The sequence below is a fragment of the Oryzias latipes genome, chromosome 6, assembly GCF_053564925.1.
Source record: "Oryzias latipes strain Hd-rR chromosome 6, Olatipes_Hd-rR_3.1".
Classification (NCBI taxonomy): Eukaryota; Metazoa; Chordata; class Actinopteri; order Beloniformes; family Adrianichthyidae; genus Oryzias; species Oryzias latipes.
In genome coordinates, this window is record NC_136242.1 from 8,564,383 (window position 1) to 8,585,179 (window position 20,797).

The 20,797-nt window shown below is 41.5% G+C and overlaps 1 protein-coding gene across 4 annotated transcripts; it reads left to right on the forward strand.

The window, feature by feature from the left end:
• Positions 1–1,796: 1,796 nt before the first annotated feature.
• LOC101158939 (proton myo-inositol cotransporter) lies at positions 1,797–17,009 on the forward strand. Of its 4 annotated transcripts, XM_078948378.1 has the most exons (13): positions 1,797–2,016; positions 2,524–2,971; positions 6,459–6,618; positions 8,166–8,374; positions 8,464–8,572; positions 8,644–8,807; positions 12,363–12,477; positions 13,583–13,708; positions 13,809–13,927; positions 15,121–15,273; positions 15,669–15,841; positions 16,664–16,732; positions 16,830–17,009. In XM_078948378.1, the coding sequence occupies exons 2-13, from the start codon at positions 2,554–2,556 to the stop codon at positions 16,836–16,838; spliced, it is 1,824 nt and encodes a 607-aa protein (XP_078804504.1). In that variant the 5' UTR covers positions 1,797–2,016; positions 2,524–2,553; the 3' UTR covers positions 16,839–17,009. The 4 variants fall into 4 exon arrangements, with proteins under 4 accessions (XP_078804504.1, XP_023811345.1, XP_011474066.3 ...); XM_023955577.2 differs by having other exon boundaries at positions 16,664–17,009; XM_011475764.4 differs by lacking the exon at positions 1,797–2,016 and having other exon boundaries at positions 2,163–2,971.
• Positions 17,010–20,797: the final 3,788 nt, after the last annotated feature.

Below are 20,797 nucleotides of genomic sequence, written 5' to 3' on the forward strand. Positions count from 1 at the left end.
TTCCATTGTCCATGTCCTATACACTAAAATAGTTGGGGGTTGATGATCTCCTGCCTGGGGGTTTGCAACATGGATCATTGGAATTGATTCTGTCATTGCTGATGTTTCTTCAGGTGCAGAAGAGAGGAGAAAGTACCTCTCCCATTGTTTTTGATCAATGTAATTTCTGCCCTGTCTGTGATCTAGTCATCATTCCTGTTTGAGAAGATTCCCCATCATAAGATGGGAGATCCTATACTAACTCAGGGTAAAGAGAGGTATTTACATCTGCTCTGTGTGGAGCAGTTGCACCTCCTTCCTGCACTGCAGCGTCTGGCATGTCATATATATATATATTTATTACAATAATAAACAATAATTATGATTCATAATTCTTTTGTTATTGATATTGGTGCCAACATTTCTATTAAATGAATTTATAAGTTTTATAATACTTATTTTAGTAACATATTTTTTAATGATAATTTCTTTTTTATTTATCATTTTATTTACAAATTCACTATAACTATTATTACATAAATATAAATGAAGAAGTAACAAAAAAATCTAAAACACCTAAACTAAGTAAAAAAATATGTAAAAAAAACTAAATTAAAATATGAAACACAAACGAAAACTTGCCCTAGGGATTTTTATTGATCGTCTCGTAACTTCTCGGGCATAAACGGCAAACTACTATGGAAAAAATGTTGCAATAAGAAGTTGTAGATTTTTAACAGCGTGTGCATGGCAAATTCACAACTGTTGCAATTGTAGCTGTCGTGCACATTTGTTTTCGTAATGTCGTAAAAAATGATTTCCTGGCCACAAAAAAATGATGTAACATGCCAAAAGATTGTTATGGGAATGTGGGTAAACAAAAAACATCTGCAAAAAAATGTGCTAAATCAGCTAAAATGAAAAAAAATCTGATTTTTTTTTTCTCAAATCGATTAATGAAACTAATACATCCATGTTGGGGGGATTATATAAAGGAAATATTTTGTCAAATTTTTGTGTTTTTTTTAATTCTGTTTTTCACTTCATGTTGATCACATGAGGTTTGCATTTCCAAAACACCACTCATCCATCGAGTTACTCTCAGAATAGTCAAGTTAAATAAATTAAATGTCATTATTTTTGCTCTGATATTTAGTTGCCTTCAATTTATGATTTTTTTGGTTTTAGGAACTATTTCTCTACTGATATCTGAAATCTGGAAATCCTGTAGACACACCGACCCTCGAGGGCTGGAGATGTTATTTGCAATCAAATATTGGATTCATATTTGATTGAGACAGATGCTGATTTAGGATTTTCCATAGAGCAGAATAGGATCAGAAGGCATTGGTGTTTGTGGAGTAGAATAAATTTAAGGACAGGATGAAGATGGAGAACATCATCTGAGATAATTGGTGGCCTTACTGCAGTCAAATATAAGAGGAAAAAAAGTTAGCAAAGAAAATAACTTAAACAATCCAGCATTACCAAGAAACAATTGTGGTGTCAGCAGTGTTTATTCTGCAGTCGGAAAGAAAAATGCATACGAAGCAAAAGTAATGTGGTTTTTTTTTTCCAGTTTGGTGCAGTGTTGTCAAGACTGAAATCCACTGAGATATTATGTCAGAACAAATGAATCCTAACACCGTTTTTTTATATGCATTTCCATATACCTTGTTTTTAAAATTTAGTTTTTGTCACAGATCTGATCATATGTGATATTTAAATGTAATTAAATTAGAAAAAAAAAGTTTTAACTTTGTTTTAATCTGTCACACATGTAATTTTGTGTTGACGGCCTGATTGACAAACGGGATCCCGTCAGAGTCAGACAATAGTCAGATCACTTGCAGGTCAGGTTTGACACAGCAGCTGAAGAAGGCGTGTTCCTCATTCTCTGTCTTTCAACCAAACATCATATGATCCTTGACAGAGGCTTCCTGTTTGCCGACCAGGACACTGTTCGCGGCACCGACGCTCAATGCCGTAGGTGGATAAAAACAGCTCAGAGGTTTTCTCAGACGGATTTTTCTAAAGGTAAGGGCTGGTGCTTCTAGACACAACTCATCTTAGGCGGCCACGCGCACGGTTGTTGTGAGATACAAATGTACTCGTATAACTTGTCATGTTTTGGTACCAGAAAAAAAACTTTCACCAGCGCGACTCTGAGTGAGCGCCCCCCCCCCCCCGCAGAGTCGCGCCGGTGACGTCAGCAAAACATGGCGGCCGCCCGATTAAAAACAAACAGACACGTCTCGAGCCGTTGATAAACGGAGCCGGTTACGTTCATTTCTCGCATGTTCCGCTTCGGAAATAGACCCTTCGCCTTCAGCTGCTTACTTAGCAGTGAAAGTCTTGGGGTTCTGGTTTCTTTGAGCGCAGCTCTGTGTTGTTTTTGCCTCCTTAACGTCTTCGGTTCTCCGTCTAATTAAGCGTCTTTTGGTGAACTCGCTCCTCAGTTCGTAATGTTTCGCCAAACCCCTCCGAGTCCAAGCTGCGGACTTAGGAGCAAACACTGCCTCAGCTGCTTCCTGTGTCCCGCAGGGGGGGTGAACACTTCCTGAAGCCCACGCCATGGGCGACCTGATGGGCAAAAAGAGGCAGAGAGCGGCGGACGGTGGTGAGCGGAGTCTCATCGGGAACGCGGAGGACCGGGACGCCCCCACGACAGGCTTCGTCTACGTGCTAGCGTTCTTCTCCGCCTTGGGGGGGTTCCTCTTCGGATATGACACCGGGGTTGTGTCGGGGGCGATGCTGCTGCTGAAGAAAAGGATGAACCTGAGCGCCCTGTGGCAGGAGCTGCTGGTGTCCAGCACGGTGGGAGCTGCGGCTGTCTCCGCCCTCGCTGGAGGCTTCCTGAACGGCTGGCTGGGGCGCAGGATCTGCATCCTTTTGGCCAGCCTCATCTTCAGTGTGGGGGGAGTCATGCTGGCCCTCGCCCCAGACAAGGTGGTCCTGCTGGTCGGCAGAATCATAGTGGGCTTAGGCATAGGTGAGTTAGTCTCTCAGAGTTCAGGTGTGGTATGAGAAAGTGTGGGCGCCCTGATCATTTTCAAGATGTTTCTTCATAAATCATTGGTTGTTTGGATCATCAATTTCAGTTAAATATGTCCTACAGCAGATGAACACAGTGATGTTTGAGAAGTGAAATGAAGTCTATTGGATTTAAAGAAACTGTGCAATAATTACTTAAACAAAACTATGCAGGTGCGTAAATGTGGGCACCCCAACAGAAACATGCCATCAATATTTAGTAGATCCTCCTTTTGCAGAAATGACAGCCTCCAGTCACTGCTATAGCTTCCAATAAGGGCCTGGATTCTGGTTGAAGGTATTTTGGACCCTTCCTCTTTGCAAAACATCTCCAGTTCAGTTGGTTTTGATGGCTTCAGAGCATGGACAGCCCACTTTAAATCAGACAGATTTTCAATAATATTCAGGTCTGGGGACTGAGATGGCCGTTCCAGAACATCGTACTTGTTCCTCTGCATGAATGCCTTTGTAGAATTAGAGCAGTGTTTAGGGTCATTGTCTTGTTGAAGTATCCAGCCCTGACGCAACTTCAACTTTGTCACTGATTCTTGACATTGTTTGTAAGAATCTGCTGATGCTGACTGTGAAATCGCACAAGAGAGAACTGGACTGAGCGAGTGTGACGGCAACCATAGAAAATATCTCATTTCTGGCTCCAGCTCAATGAAGCCGATTCTGTCGCCATTTTTCCGCGTTTCGGTCGTCGCCATGTTGGAGCCAGACGACAGGAATTGGTCTGAGTCTTGGTCCAAAGTCTCAGTCATTTTTATGGCAACTATTGTCGCCAATCAGGAGTGAGCTTGTTGAAAGTGCACACCCCTTCCTTCAAACAGGGATCAGATGATGCCGAACATTTAAGTAACATCTGTTTTTTTTCTCAGTAGATGTCTTTGGGATTTTGGTTTCATGGAATTAGAGGCTCCTTCCTGTTAGGGTGAGGGATCGCTCTGTCTAGTTTTCCTATACAGTCAATGACTCTGACAGTCACTGTTGTCTGGCTCTAACCGGGTAATGTTCGTATTGCTGGAAAAATAGCAACCGAATCAGCTTAATTTTTTCTGTGGCCGAATTTAAGAAATGTTTTCATGAGTGACATTACAATCGCTTGGTCCAGTCCTTTGTGATGTTTTTTTGTGGGCATGCGTTCATATTTTGCAGGTAAAATATAGTATTTTGTACGCACAAATTAGCATTTTTTTCGCTCGAATTAGTATTTTGTGCCCACAAAATATGTGCTTAGAAAGAAATGCTAATTTCTGTGCATGAAATACTAATTTGTGACCTTAAAATTCTCATTTGTGCATACAAAACACAAATTTGTGCCCAGAAATGCTAATTTGTGCCCTCATCCTAGGTGTGTGCACATTTTGGTGACTTTTGGATTATGTGGCGGGGGTCAAATTTTCCCTTAAAGGTGCAGAAATCTGTCCAACTGCAAAAACAATATGGTCCCTACAGTCAATGACAGCTGCTGCGGGCCATGAAAAAATCTCACGAAGCAAAAACAATATAGAAGTTTTTGCGGTTAAGATGTCCTATGTATTTCAATGCAGCTTTTCTTTTACTATATACTGGTCATGTCTTTTTGGGCTTATACCTTTCCTTTAAGGACTTTTTGAGGCTTTTGGGGTTTTTTCCATCATTATTGCGATAACAACTTGTACGTTTATGCGGTAATGTTGTGTGTGTCTCTGTGTATTTTGTGTTGTGCCACACAGTTGTCATGTCGTTTTGGGATTTTGACGACTTTTGATGTGTTTTTTTGGCGTTTTGACGCGTTTTTTGTGACGTTTTGAACCTTTTTGAGTGTTTGACCCTTATTGCAAAAACAATATTGTCCTTTCATTCAGTGCCTGCTGCTGCGGGCCATAAAAATACGAACTCTTCATCCCTAAGTTTTTGTGTGTTGCTTTAAGGCATAGTTTTTGAATCTTTCTCTCTCACCTGAATCGAATCAATACCATTGACTGTGTATGAGAACTGGACCTGTTGTGTCGCCAACCATAGAAAATGGCTTACTTCTGGTTCCAACAAAATGTCTCAATTTTTTATGATTGCTCAGAGCCGGTCTGAATCAACATTTTTATGGCAACCACTCTCACCAATCAGGAGTGAGCTTGTTGGAAGGCCACACCCTTATCACTTGAAAGTGGGTAACACGAAATCTGTCAAACGTTAGATGTGAGACCACCTACTCTTAGTGATGCATATCTTGGATAACTTGCACTACAGAAATATTTCATGAAAAAAAGAGGATTGTACGGAAAAAAGTGGCAAGCCAAGAATGGTTATTCTGACCACTAGAACGACTGAGTAACCGCTGTTTATTTCTCTTTAGAAGTCTATGGGATTCTGGCTTCTTGGAGCCAGCAGGAACTTCTTCTTTGGAACGCCAAGCGGTTCTCATTTACAGTCAATGTTCAATATTCATCTCGCTACACAGTCCACAAATCAGTACATAAAAGATTCAACTAACTTTGTGGCAATACGATGCAGTCCAATTCTATAACCTACATGAAAACAATCTAGATATTAATTATTCATTTGGCCTTTCAACAGAGAAACTCTTTTTTTCTTTTGGATTATTTATTATAAGCAACAAAACCAAATGTCTTTGACCCAACAGCTTCAAACATTAAAAGCTGATAATTTGGATCTTTTTAGTTATGTTTCATTATTAATCAAATTCCTTCATTAATCTTTTAATCAGGTTTATCCCTTTCGGAGTGACGGGGCTGCCGGAGCCTATCCCAGCCACTAAAAAAGAAATTAAGTCATATTAATTTATTCAGGCACTATTTGAAGTTCTGTGAAAAAAGTTTGATAGTGCACACAACACAACCCTCAGGGAGGTTCACCTTAAGCTATTTGTAGCTGACCCAACTTGGTAAAAGTAAGGTTGTGATTGGACATCTTTTAGCTTGCATGGCATGTACTGTACATTAAAAAGCAACTGCAGTAGAGACCAAAACAGGAAAAGAAACTAAAATTTTAATAACTCAGTTTACTTCCGGATCGTTCTATGGATCTATGGTTTTGGACACATCCTACTGTGACTCTCGGTACTGTATTGATTTTTCTATTTATTTCTATTATTCTTTACATCCTACTTTCAGGTAACTGAGGTGAAATTACTTGACAGATTTGTTGACATTAAGGTGGAATATGTCTTTGCTTGGGTGACAATGTCTACAATAATTACAGTGTACTAAATGATTGTTAGTCTTGTAAATGTTTTGTTAAGTCCATTTTGACTACAAGGTGTGTGTATTTTATTCCTTGATCACATCCTTATTTTTTTGGTTTAATCCTGTTTTCGAGCACTAAGTTAAGTTGTTAACCAGCAGGTACAAAGTTCCTCTCTTTAAAACTGCTGCTGTCCAACAGCTTTCTCCAGCTGTAGTTAATACTTTATAACTTTATAAGGTTTCTTTTTTTCCCATCAGGCATTGCTTCTATGACTGTTCCCGTGTACATAGCAGAGGTTTCTCCTCCTCATCTGAGAGGTCAGCTGGTCACCGTCAATGCACTCTTCATCACTGGCGGTCAGTTCATCGCCAGCATGGTTGATGGGGCTTTCAGCTATCTAAGTGAAGACGGCTGGAGGTACAACACACCCCTTTCTCACTCCTCTGTTGTTTCTAAATCTTCAGTATTGACTGTATACAGGATGGATTAAGTTGACTGTATATAGGAGATGGACTGAGTGACTCCACCCCTGGTTTCGTGTTACCCACTTTTGAGTGATAGGGGTATGGCCTTTCAAAAAGCTCACTCCTGATTGGTGAGAATGGTTACCATAGAAACGGTGACTTAAGCTGACTCGGACCATCACTCTTTACTGATGACATCTAGCTCCAACATGGCAGCGTCCTTATCAGAGAAACTGCAGAATGAATTGACTTAATTTGTTTTCAGATGGAAGTAAACCATCTTCCACTCACTCTGTCCAGTTCTCCAAAGTTGGTTCACGCCACCCTTGGGATAAGCGACCACTTCTAATGAAAAGTCTATCTTTGTAGACGCATGTAAACGTGCGATTTGGGCTTTTGCGTTCACGAATCGCTGCACAGGATTTTAGGATAAGTTTAAGTTTTGGTTTGGTTCTACTTACAAAACCTGCTGCCATTGAACTTTGACCAATCAGGGACTCGTATTTGGTAGTGACTTATGGGTAGCACCTTTTTCAATTAACAGATGTGCCAACGATTTGAAAATTGATCATGTTTTACGCCTGGCCAGAATTCTATAACGCCAAGTATTTCATACAGTGCGGTAAAAAAGTATTTAGTCAGCCACCAATTGTGCAAGTTCTCCCTCTTAAAATATGAAAGAGGTCTGTCATTGTCATCATAGATAAACCTCAACTATGAGAGACAAGATGAGTTATGTCTTGCCTTTCCTAATAATTCCCCTCACAGCTGATTTCTTGACACCAAGCTGCTTACCTGTTGCAGATTCAGTCTTGCAGCCTGGTGCAGGTCAACAATTTGGTTTCTGGTGTCCTTAGACAGCTCTTTGGTCTCCATAGTGGAGTTTGGAGTGTGACTGTTTGAGGTTGTGGACAGGTGTCTTTCTATAGATAACCAGTTCAAAGAGGTGTCATTAATACAGGTAATAAGTGGAGGACAGAGAATCCTCTACAGAAGAAGTTACAGGTCTGGGAGAGCCAAAAATCTTGATTGTTTGTAGATGACCAAATACTTATTTCCCACCAGAATTTACAAATAAATTATTTAAAAATCATATGTCTTTTTCTTGATTTTATTTTTCATTTTGCTCTCATAGTTGACAATGACAGACCTCTCTCATCTTTTTAAGTGGGAGAACTTGCGCAATTGGTGCCTTAAATACATTTTTGCCCAACTGAAAAAAAAAAAGCCTGGAGCAAGATCCACAAGATTTACACCACCTTGACATTACACACCAAGCCTCTTCAAACTGATCAGATAGCGACAGTTCAGTGAGAACCCCTTATGCTAAACGCTTGTTCAAGAACCTACGATCAGCACATTCTTTAATGCACTTCACATGCGGGGTTTGTGCGCAGCATTATGCAGTCAATGATCTTCCCTGGCTCCTGGTCGTTAGTTTGAGAAAACTTTAAGATCGGGGCAGAGGAAGTTGACTCTACCGATGTTTCCATGCTGCAGATACATGTTGGGTCTGTCTGTTCTGCCTGCCGTGCTCCAGTTCCTGGGCTTCATCTTCTTGCCTGAGAGTCCTCGCTGGCTCCTCCAAAAAGGCCAGAACCAAGAGGCCCTGCAGGTTCTCCGCTGGATCCGAGGAGACCAAAACGTGGAGGAGGAGTATGACTCCATCAAAGCCAACATTGAGGAAGAAGAGAAAGAAGTAGGGGCAGGTAAAGACAAAGCAGGGAATTGCAAATTAGAGGTTTTGTTTATTGCAGGATTTGTCTTATTTCTTAAACGTTTTTGTTTTGATGGACAGGTGGCGTTGTTCTTCTTCGCATGCTCAGCCACGGTCCAACTCGCAGAGCTCTGATTGTTGGTTGTGGCCTGCAGATGTTTCAGCAGCTGTCTGGGATCAACACAGTCATGTAGGTCTTCTGTCAGTGATGACCTCCTGAATCCAGGCATTTTTTATAATTAAAGAAACCCTTTTATCCAGGTACTACAGTGCGACTATTCTGCAGATGGCAGGAGTGCGTGACGATAAAGAGGCCATCTGGTTGGCTGCTGCCACTTCAGCCACCAACTTTGTGTTCACCCTGGTTGGCGTGTGGCTCGTAGAAAGAGTGGGCCGCAGAAAACTGACGCTGGGCAGTCTTTTAGGTCAGTACCTGTAAGGTCACGTGATCCATTTTTGAAATACATTCAAGACTAGAATGACTGCATAAGCATTGTGTTCGTGTGCTCACATCATTCAAGTTGATCCACAGTTATGGTAAACCAAAGCAAGGCTCTTCTGACTCAGTTTTTTATGAACACTAAAACAAAACAGATCTACAGAAATTCTGCTTGAAAATCCCCCCCAAAGAATTCATTTTAATTGATCAGAAATGCAGAGCTGGTTCAGGTGATCCTCGGCAAACAGGACAGGGGGGTTGGAGGACGAGCAGAGGGGCAGAGAGTTTTCCATCTGCCCATTTTCTTCTGTTTATCCTGGGCCAGGCTCCAAGGGCAGCAGTCTTGAGCGGAGTTTACACTGAATTAAATTTATGCGGCAGAAGCATCCATTTTCAATGGTGGATGGATGGATAGACTTTAATGATCCCGAAGGAAATTTTAAGTGGCCAGCTGCCCACACATAAAAACACAATCATTCCTAAAACAAGTAAAAACACAATAAATAGATAAAAAATGTAAAAGGATAAGAAAGATAAAAGCAAGAATGAACAATTCCTAAAAACAGGTCAAGTTTCCCAGAAATTCAGCTTAATCAAAACTAAAATAAAGTAAAAGTAAAAGCTCTCAACAGAGTGTTGTGCAGTCTGATGGCTCGTGGGACAAAAGACTTTCTAAGTCTGTCCGTGGTGCAGCGTTGGGATAAAAGTGTGCTGCTGAAGCTGCTCTTCCTCTCACTGAAGGCCTCATGCAGAGGGTGTGTCACATTGAAGTCTGGACAGTGTTCGTTGTTCAGCCTCCTCCTCCACTGTGGCCAGCTTCAGTCCCACAACAGAGCTAGCCCTCCTGATGATTTTGTTTAATCGGGTCAGGTTTTTCTTGCTTGTGCTGCAAGCAAGACTGTTTGATAAAACATACTGAGCAGCTTGGTGGAGATGTTAAAAAATGCCAGCCTTCGCAGGAAGTACATCCTGGTTTGACATTTTTTGCTGAGCAGGGTGGTGTTCTCGTTCCAGTCCAGTTTCTTGTCCAACACCACTCCCAGGTATTTATAAGACGTGACCGTCTCCACCAGGTCGCCAGGTAGGCTTAGTCAAAACTGCCCTTATGGGTGGATATGGGCTGTCTGTGGGGGGAAAATGGGAAAACCTGTATGGCGGACACAGGTGCCCAGAAGGAAATTCCTGCGTCACTGACTACTTGATAAGCCTGTGGAGTGAAAATCTTCATGCACATTCTCTACAGGCATTCTGTGGGTCCTAGTAGGCGAGACGCAGGCATGCCACACAGATTTTCCATCTTTTCAATCCTCTCAAACCCTGTGAACTGTGCCCGTTAGTGGCTCCCGGCACAGTGAAACCTTAACCTAGGCTTAAGGTTTCACGTGATAAGTGGTTCTGTGTGAATGTGGAAAATAAACGACCAGAGGGTGGTTTGTGTGGAGGTCCTATGGTTGCGTATCGCCTGCACACCCTGTGGATGTCCACAACCCTCTACGGGTCCAGACAACCCAAAAACCTGCAGCACTCGTATGGGTGCATGTGCCCCCTCCTTCCTCACTGAGTCCTTGTAAAATGCAGGTTTTGATTCATAAATGATTTTGTGCAGTGGAGATGCCCTGTAGACTGACCGCAGATGGACCGTTGTAAATGAGGTTTAAGGTTTAAGCAAAGATGCTCAGACTTTTCTCTCCCTAGCCCCTTCCTCCAGCATGTCTTTTCACCTTTTGGGCTGATCTTGAAGCGTTCTGAGGCCAGCTTAGAGACATAGTCTCTCCAACATGTCCGGGGACTTTCCTGGGGTCTCAGCCTGGTGGGACAGTCCCGGAACACCTCCCTACCTTCCATGAAGAAATATTTCACTCTTCATCTATAGAGGATGGCCCAAAACAACTTTCTGTTGTTCACTTTCCAGCAAATCCCTTCAGGGGTCGCCACAGCGAATCAGCTTTTACTGAGACACAGGAGAGTTTTGGCAAAGATTATTACGTTGGACACAACCTTGTATTTTATCCAGGCTGGGGACCGGCACAGGGGAACCCAGACTTGTGGCTACATAGGTTGGGGAAGGGTTTGCCCTAGAATGTAAACTGGATGAGGATCATCGCGTCCCCCTGGGAATTGAACCCTGATTTCTAAAGTACTAGTCCCACATAGAGCTGTGACGGTGTCGGATTTTTCATGATGAACCGCGCGGTGTCGCGGTTGACCGCAGCCCCCCCCCCCCCCCCCCCCCCCCCAATAAAAAAAAACCCCGAAATTCCCCGGCGGAAATAAATCAATACTATTAAAACGTACTATTCTTTATTAACAAATAACTGTAACAACTAACTAATACCTATCTAACTAATGACTTAACTATGTAGGTGTTGTGGATTGACTGTGACTGTGTCTGCGCGCTGCGTCTTGTGTAGGACTAGGAGGAAGAAGCGCGCACACGTGTGTTGGGGGGGGCGTGTTGATTCTTCTGCCCTCTGGCTGCATGTGAGGCTTCACCTGTGCTCTCTGGTACAGACATCTTCCCAGAATATTAGATATTGCCCAGTAATAAGCAGACTGCAGACACTCTGTCGCCTCTCCAGTAGCCGTGAAGCCTGAAACCCATGAAGAACGCGGGCCAGGAGGCTCCGCCTTTGTTTATTCAGACACGTAACTTTGCTGCTAACAAAATAGTTCCCAACAAGAAAATGTAGTGATATTCATGGAAATCTAACAGCGCGCGTTCATGTTTGGTGTTACGGAGTGACTGAGAACAGTATTACCCCCACCCCCCACCCCCCCCAACACAAAATCCTCCGGCGGGCGGCCGTGTCGCGCACTCAAGAACGCACGCAGCTTGTAATGGAAATGAATACAATGGAAATGAATAATTAGAACGCAGTAAATTTGTCGTATTTCCTCGCAAGACTCAAACTTTTGTAGAACTAGGACGTGTGTGTTTCTGAAACAGCGCTCGTGTGCGTGTTTAAGTAGAGTGCGCACGTGCCGCGTGCTTCTCTGAGACAGTGACAGCCACGGGCGCGCGCAGGCGGGTGCGACAAGGAGAGAAGAAGAGTGATAAAAGGTTTCCCATATAGAAACCCTTTATGTCTGAACACAGGACTTGCAGAGAGAGTAAACTATCAGCAAAGATGAATGTGTTTAATGTGTTTATTGTAGTTTCAATCACGCACCATATGCAAAACTTTCAACAACAAAAAGAAAACTTTCAAAAAAAAGATGCGGTGATGACCTCATCACCGCGGTGATGCGGTTATCGTCACAGCCCTAGTCCCACACACAACCAATGGAGTCATCCAGCCACCCCCCCTTAAAACAACTTATAAAATGTAATATTGAACACTTTAGAAAGAAACTTTTTTGTATAATCAGCATAAAAAATATCAGATGGGTCCCAGGATACCTGGAAAGCAGGTCATGGTGCTCTGATCAGGGCTTCCTTTTAGACCGTTGGTGTTGTTATAAAAACTGTTTCATATTTGTGCTGCATTTAAATGGGTGGGACCTGGTCTGAAATGTGCTTCCATTTGTCCTCCTTTGGCAGGTACTGGTTTAAGTCTGGCCTTGTTGGCTGTTGGATTCCTACTGTCTGCTCAAAGCTCTCCGCCTGTGACCCTTCACCCAGTCGACCCTAATAACTCAACATACAGACTTTATGGGTAAAAAAACATTTCATAAAGCCATTTATTAATACTTTTCCTGTTAAAATCAACAGTATTTACACAATTCTTCCTTTCATCTTTATGTTTTGCCATTTTGCATAGTCTTTCTTTAGAAAAACGGTCTCTACAAATGCGAAAAATAATACCTTTAGTGATTATTCTGAAACTAAAAGCTATCACTGTAACACCATCAGATGAGGCGGTATGGATGTGGTTGCATTATTTTTAGGAAGCTGCAGAAACATGTTTTTGCCACATTATCACTGATGATTAGCTAATTTCTGGATTATTTTACAGGGCAAAAAAGAGTGCATACATTAAAAAAAAGTACAAAACTAAAATGATGTTTGAGAGACAGCAGGGAAAACCTGATGCTAATCCTAGTCCTGCCTAATCTGCAATCAATTAAACAATCAGAAGAATAAAATGGATTCTAGACAGAGTTGTACTGTAGGGTTTTTTTCCACTTCAGATAATAATTTAAATCTCTTTCTCTCCTTTCTCTATAAAAAGTCTTTGTTTGCATCATTGTTTCAAAAGTTATGAAAATACGTCCACAGACAGCAAATGATTGTTCTCACTAACAGACTGGTTTATTTAAGGGTTAATGGCCGACCAGCTGTGCAGTATCAGAAAATAACGCACGCCGTGGAACCCTGAACCGCCTGCGAAGTGCATTCATTCTGATCAGGCACACTTCAAAGGCCATTATCCCGCTTATACCATGGTTACATACAAAATAAATGAATATTCAATCAAGTTTTAGTATTTTATTCTTGTTTTTTTTTTGGTTTAGATCGCTTTTTTCACAAAAAGCAGAATATTTGATACGTGGTGCGGTGAGCTGGCAGCGGCAAAGGAAAGCGATGTATATGCTGATCGTCATGATGGGATAAAGCATCAGTTTAGATAGAAAGTTCACCTCTTACTGCTTGTCTTTGTCCAGATGATGAAGCATAAGTTTGTTTTCAAGAAGCCAGCGCAGTGATACAAAACATTTAAGATATGTGACCGGAACTTCTTTTTTCCCCGTGCGGTTATCCCTGTTGATGATCACTGCAGAAATGCTGTTGAGCAGTCTTTCTTTCATCTTTTGCCACAGGTCCTGTGAACCCTGCATGTTGGATCCAGATTGCGGATTTTGTTTTCGTGAAAATGGCACCAAAGTGTTTGAGTCCTCCTGCGTTCCCGTCCATCAGGCGTCCATTGATCACGCCGCCTGGGGAAGGTCAGAGCTTCTATTTCATTCCTGTTCATTCTGGTTATGACGGTACCTTCAGATCCAACTAATATGTGTAAAAAAGTTTTGTTTTTTTTGTTTTTTGCAGATGTTACAATAAGACAGAAGATATTAAAAGTCCAATATGGGCTTACAACTACTGCCCCACGTCCTACTCCTGGATAGTCCTGATGGGCCTTTTTCTTTACCTGGCATTTTTTGCTCCAGGTTAGAATTTTTGTGTTTTTAATATTTTATATTTCTACTCAAACTCACTCTGTGAATAAAGATGAGACTAGTTCTCACATTTTAGAAAACATCCAACAACAGGAACCTTCTCAAAACCAGCCACTAGCTGCGTTTACCTGGACAAAAATAATTGGAATAAGCGCCTGATTGGAAGGAAAATGCGTCATGTAAACACGCCGTTCGGAATACTCTGCTCCAATCAGACTCATTCGGATCAAAATTTCCGGCCGGCCGCTCTGCTCAGAGACATGCTTCACTCGTATGGAGCTCCCGGCCGGTCCTGTTTGCGCTCCAAAGCCTCCTCTGGAGCGCCACACTGTCTATGAACGTAAAACCAGAGCAGTAGTGACCCACAATCGCAATAAATTGTTTATATGCACCACGATCGGATCAGCAATCGGCATAACCCACCTATGTCGATCAGACTCTTGGCATCTTGTTTGCGAGCAGGGAAGGGAAGGGTGCTGTGGTACGGTATGCGCTCCGGTGGAGGCTTTGGACCGCACTGTCTTCTGGGAGAACTGTGTCTTCAAGCAGAGGAGTGGCTTTGGGATGGTGTGTGAGCTGGCAGAATGCAGAAATGCCGCTCCACGCAGTCCTGAGAAACCATGGAAACAATCATGTGAATTTGTGTTTCCAAAATAAAGGCTGACGTCAATTCAGCGCATTTATGTGGGGCCAAGATGCACATTGCGTTTTTTTAGGTTCATCCAATGTTGTTGGCACATATTAACCTAATCCCAACCCTTCTTTTGTCTCCGTTCCGCCAAAGCTAACGCACTGGCCGCACATATTTAGAAAATTCTGAGCGAACAGTCACCAAATAATAATCATGCCAATAATAAAAGCACGTTTAGAAGATCATCTCGCTCTATGCTGCAGCTTTTTGTTTACAACAGAACCCACTCTTTCTTCTTCTACAGCCTTTTCCGGTATGTTAGACAGTTCTGCGCATGTCCAAATGATTTATTCCAAACAAAAGTGTGGCGTATGTAAACGTTTGTTAGAATCGGATAAGGTTTTTCTGGGCCATGTAAACGGTTTCATTGTAATCCGATCTTTGATCCAATCAAAAACATTTTGCACATATATCTGCAGCTAATGTCTGCTCCCCGTTTGCCAAAAGCACAGTGTGCTCTCCTAATGAGAAAAACAATGCAACCTCATTGCAGGAATGGGTCCCATGCCGTGGACCGTAAACTCAGAGATCTACCCTCTATGGGCTCGCAGCACCGGCAATGCCTGCTCCGCTGGCGTCAACTGGATCTTCAATGTCCTCGTGTCTCTGACTTTTCTGCACGTTGCTGAGTATTTAACGTACTATGGTGAGTCTCAGTGAGAACCGTCCACAAGTGAATGATTCATTTTCAGCTTGTATTTAACCCATGAATTATTTAGAAATGATCTTGCAGAAAATCCTGTCTTGAACAAGCACCTTTGGGTTCATTTTAAGCACTTTTCAAGCAGATTAAATAACATTTTCCTTTTCTATTTTAATCCATCCATCTATCTTCTTAACCCATTGAACCCCTTTCGTGGGACCAATTCATGAATGGAAAAGCAAAATTTCAGATAATTAAATATAGTCTTGGAAGCACATCTATGTTGTTTTTAGTAACTTAAGAATTCTGTGACTTAGTGACAAAATTAGCTATGTAGATACTGTATTTGGAGTTATTTTTCTGGAGTCATTCAAGTCACGTGCATGCCTGTCCTGCAGGTGCCTTCTTTTTGTACACAGGCTTGGTGTTCCTGGGCCTGCTCTTTGTACTTGGCTGTCTCCCAGAGACCAGGGGCCTTCAGCTGGAGGACATGGAGAATTTGTTCATGGGGCAGCTGTGCTCCTGCGGAGCCTCCTCACCCACACACAACCGCCATGTCCACTATATCCGGGTAAAAGGCAGCAACTACTTCCATTCGGAAGATGAAAACTCTGATGTAGATTAGACTGGGACCGTTTCCCTTTCCTGCTTCTGGGTCCTGACTTTTCTCTTTGAAGACTGGTGAGACTTTCCTTTCAATGGGAAATGGTTGCCCTCTAGCGGCCTCTGGAGGAAACTACAAGGGAACTTTTGGTGTTGACAGTTTCATGCTGAACGTTCGCGGTTTTCCCTCCTGTCATTTCCTCATTTTTTCTATGTTTTGTTTTATATGAGGGAATCAAACTGCCAATAGTGATGTTGTCAGACATGACTTTAAGCATTGATTCTGGGACATTAATTATCCCAAAGAAGTGCAACTATTTTGTAACATGATTGCTGAATTTACAGAATGCTGTGTAATCATTGTTTTTTAGAAAACCAGCTAATCAAATCATTCATAAAGGGACATCATTTTAGAAACAGATTCGGGTACGATTGACCTGATTCTTCCCACCTTTTCGGATCAAAAAGGCATTCCACCAAAGACTATGGAAACTCGGTGTGACCGTTCCTCTCTGTGAGGGAGAATGTCTTTATCTGCTGGTTCTTGTGGAGATGAAACACTTTCTCCCTGGGCTGTAGCTTCTGCAGAAATCCTCAGAAAATACACTTCCGTGAGAAAGATTGGGATGGGTGAACATGGGTTAAATCTGCACTTGGGGTCAATCGGAGCTCTTAACTGTGGGTTGTTGCTGTTTGCACTGTGAGGGGTCTATGGTTGAACTATTTTTTTATTTTTTTTCATAAGAATCTTCTTGTTAGACTGGTAGAATGACCTTTTAAATTTTTTTAGCCTAGTCCGGGATGCAGCTCGGCACAGTATGGAGCGTTGGATTCAGACGGTGCTATAGCCTATATAACTGTAAGTACGGCATTGAGGTGCTTTTGATGTACCTAAACCCTTTGTTTAAAGCAGTGGCAGCACTAAATATGCCTTCTTCATGTCTTTGCTCTTGCAGCTGAAATAATCATGACCCCTCAACAACAAAGCTCCTTTGTGCAGACGATGCTTTTTGCACTTTGATACATGCAAGTCTGTTTTTAATACAACTTCTAGCATCTGTAAATTGTACTGAATGTCTTATGGAAAACTGGTCTTTGTTCCAACAGCTGAAATAAAATTTTTCTGTCATTGGAAATGTGTTGATTCAGAAAGTCAATACTGCCATTTGGTACAAGATGCACAATTTGTCTTTAGCTAGAAGTTTCCTTTTACTGCAGTGAGGACAAACACTACATTCAAATCATTTCAAGTCATAGATTGGTTTTGGATTGACAAAGATGAAGTGTGTGAAATGCAGAGCTAGACAAAGATCTTTTCTGTGTACCATATTCTGTTCCTCAACATCATGCACCAGTAAACACAGGAAGAACACAAAGGTATTGGGGCTCCCCCCCCAAGATCTCACCCCGTGGGGTCAAAATGATCACAAGAACGGTGAGCAAAAATCCCAGAACCACACGGGGGACCTAGTGAATGACCTGCAGAGAGCTGGGACCAAAGTAACAAAGACTACCATCAGTAACACACTACACCACCAGGGACTCAAACCCTGAAGGGCCGGACGTGTCCCCCTGCTAAAGCCAGTACATGTGCTGAACCGTCTACAGTCTGCTAGAGAGCATTTGGAGAAAGAATGCTGTGTTGCATCCAAAGATCACCAGACCTACTGTAAAGCATGGAGGTGGAAGCATCATGCTTTGGGGCTGTTTTTCAGCAACGGTACCAGGACGAGTGATCCTTGTAAAGGAAAGAATGAATGGGGCCATATATGGTCAGATTTTGAGTGAAGACCTCCCTCCATCAGCACTGAAGATGAAACATGGCTGGGTCTTTCAGCATGACAATGTTCCCGGGTAACGAGGGAGTGGCTTCATAAAAAGCATTTCAAAGTTCTAGAGTGTCCTAGCGAGTCTCCAGATCTCAACCCCGGAGAAAATCTTTGGAGGGAGTTGAAAGTTAAATGCGACCCACGTTCAAATTGTAGCCCCCTGTCATGAAATACCTTTATTAGAAATGTCATGACAATTCCTGGATTGTAATTAGCTCAATTCTAAGCCGTTGTGAACCTGTGGCAACAACCTGTGTTTACTTGACCTTCTGAGCCTTAAAGGCCAAACGAGACGAACAGATTTATTTCTGTGATAAAAACCACAGAGGTTGTTCTGAATAGGATTTAAGTCATTTTCCTGTTGACATGATTAAAATTTATAGTGAGCAATTGATCATGAGCAACATGTAACATTTCATATGAACACAGACTTAATGTTGGTAAAATATTTTGTTTCCATACAGATGTTTTTATTTTATATCTGGTCTTCATAGACAATTCACTGTAATTTCAGTTTAAAAGAATTCTGGGGGGGGGGGTATTTCTGTTCTGTATGAAGAAATGAAAAGTATCCCATTGTCATGAAACTGTTCATTTGCATTTAATGTTATTATGACTGAAGGTTCAGTCACACGGCAAAAACTCAAGCTCAAGAAAGTAAAAGAAAAAGCTTATTTCATGAAAAATGTTCTAATTTGGGATGAAAGTTTTTCAAAAGCAAAATAATCTTAGTTTGAGAAAACATTTAGTAGTGACTCCATTTTTTTTTCTTCTTAAAATAGGAATTCTTGGCGAGTGTATTTTTCATGAAGAGAGTTTTTAAAACTGGACTTTTTCCCCTCATTTTAGAGACACAAATATGAATGCATATGATTAAACTAAGGGGCAAAGTGAGTGAAGGAAACAGAGTTTGGAGAGTTTAGACCACCAGCCAGGAGGTAGGAGATCCAAATTAATGAAATCAGTTCACTTCTCTAGAATGAAATGAGACTTGATTGTTTACACAGACCCTTTCCAAAAATGTGGAATATCGTGGAAAAGTGTATTCATTTCCATAAGTCCATTAAAAAATTGAACTTTTATAGAAAATAGATTCAGGGCCTTCTGTTGAATTGTTTTCTAGTATTTATTTGTTTAGTTCTCCATCAATTGAGGGTTCCAGCTCATAAAATTCAAAAAAACAGGATTTCAGAGAATTAGAATTCTGTGGGAAAATCACTGATTTACTTCTCAGTTTTTGCAAAAACATAAAGACAGAGATTATGATCACATCAAATCAATCCAAACTAGAAGAAGCTGCATTTCCAGAAGAAAATGCAGGATTGAATGCTATATTGCTGAATGAAAATGAAACTTAAAGGGCAATAATTGGCACTAAAAAAAGAAAGAAAGACATGATCAAAGTTAACAAATAAAGTGAAAACAGCACAATAACATAAAATATATTTTTGGGAAAATTGCGAGCGCCTGCTATTGAACCAGCAAACTTCTGCACCAAGGATTCCCCGTGTGTTTCAATGGAGGCAAAAATCCTGGAATGTTTTGAAAGGTTCAAGGATTTGAAAAGTCAAAGCTGGAAAAAGCTGAAAGAGCTAAACTGCAGAAAGAGTTAAGTGTCAAAAAATGTCAGAAGATACTATAATAAAGAAAGAGAAACAGGAAAACATGCTTTATAGCATTCAACCCATTAAGTACCGTATTTTCACAACAACATGTCCATCTTCAGTACTTCAATAGTCTGGGCAGGGATCAGGTCCAGCTGGAAGATGAAATCTGCATCTCCATGCAGATCCTCAGCAGCAGGAATCCTGAAGTCCTCTGGAACATTCTGGTCGATTGAAGACAGTAGAGTTTACCAACATCAGAGCTGGACATTGCAGCCCAAATCCTGACTGACTGAGGAGATTTCACACTGAACCTCCAGCAGCAGTCCAGTCCTCCTTCTCTTCGGCCCAGTTGAGATGTTTCCTCCGTTGGTCCAGGCTCAGAAGTGGGTTGACCTGAGGAACCCGACAGTTGTAGCCCGTCTCCCTAAAGCAACTGAATGAAACTGGTCCTTCATCTCATTTCACTCTTTCTGGATATCTACCATGCAGCTTCTTGAATCTTGTCTTTTTAAAAATCCACTGAAGCCCATGGTCATCTCTTTTGTTGAGGCATCTTCTCCTGCCACATGGTGCCCTTCCATTAGACCTTCCGTTGATTTGCTTGGACTCGGCGCTCTGTGAACAGCCAGCCTCCTTAGCTAGAACTTTTGTGGCTAAACCAGACAATGGAGGAGATCAGTGATGGTCTTCTGGCTAGTTATGAAGTCTGAAGTCTTGCCCATACTGAACCAAACAGACAATTTAATGACATTTGGGAAACCTGTGCAGGTGCCTTAAGTTTAGTAGGTTATTTGTTTTTAAAACATGCTCTGCAAACTTTGGGCAGATTTCTCTACAGTATTCACATTTTTAAAATTCTGTTTTCATTGGTTTTATGAACTGGAACCCCAAAATATGTGAAAATAAACATCTAAAAAAAAGTAAGCAGCAGGACCTGAATCTATATCCTATGATTTACGTATTTTAATGGAATTATGGAAATGCACACACTTTTTCATGATTCTCTTATTTTTATACTTGAATGCATGTGTGTGGGTCTCTCTCTCTCTATATGTCTATTATAGATGTGTACATAAATTTGTGTGTCTGTGCTTTGAATATACATGTTCTGTTTAGGGGTCTATAAATGGTTCAATATTCATTTTTATTTGTATTTTTTTACTTTATACTTTATCTATAAGCAACATATACATATTTCTGTCAATCATTGACAGAAAAAAAAGAAAAACAGCCAAATGTACAGATCTTTTATATATATACAGCCACAGTCCAGAATCATCACGTGATCAGAGCTGCATAGTCTTAAAAAAGTACGATATATGTGATCCATGCACAGAAATGTAAGTGTGTTTCTTGAATACATTTTGTGTTGGGAGAAGGGCTAAAAATTCACATCTATATTGTATTTATTTTTTCTCTTCAAAGTTTGGTGAGCAGGTTGCGTTGACGCCATGGTGTTGTCGCGGGAGTGGGCGTGGCTTGCTGACG

Coding starts and splice junctions, on each gene's coding strand:
- LOC101158939 (XM_023955577.2), top strand. CDS start 2,554: ATGGGCGACCTGATGGGCAAAAAGAGGCAGAGAGCGGCGGACGGTGGT. Junction 6,619..8,165: donor CTAAGTGAAGACGGCTGGAG/GTACAACACACC, acceptor TCCATGCTGCAG/ATACATGTTGGGTCTGTCTG. Junction 8,573..8,643: donor TCTGGGATCAACACAGTCAT/GTAGGTCTTCTG, acceptor CCTTTTATCCAG/GTACTACAGTGCGACTATTC.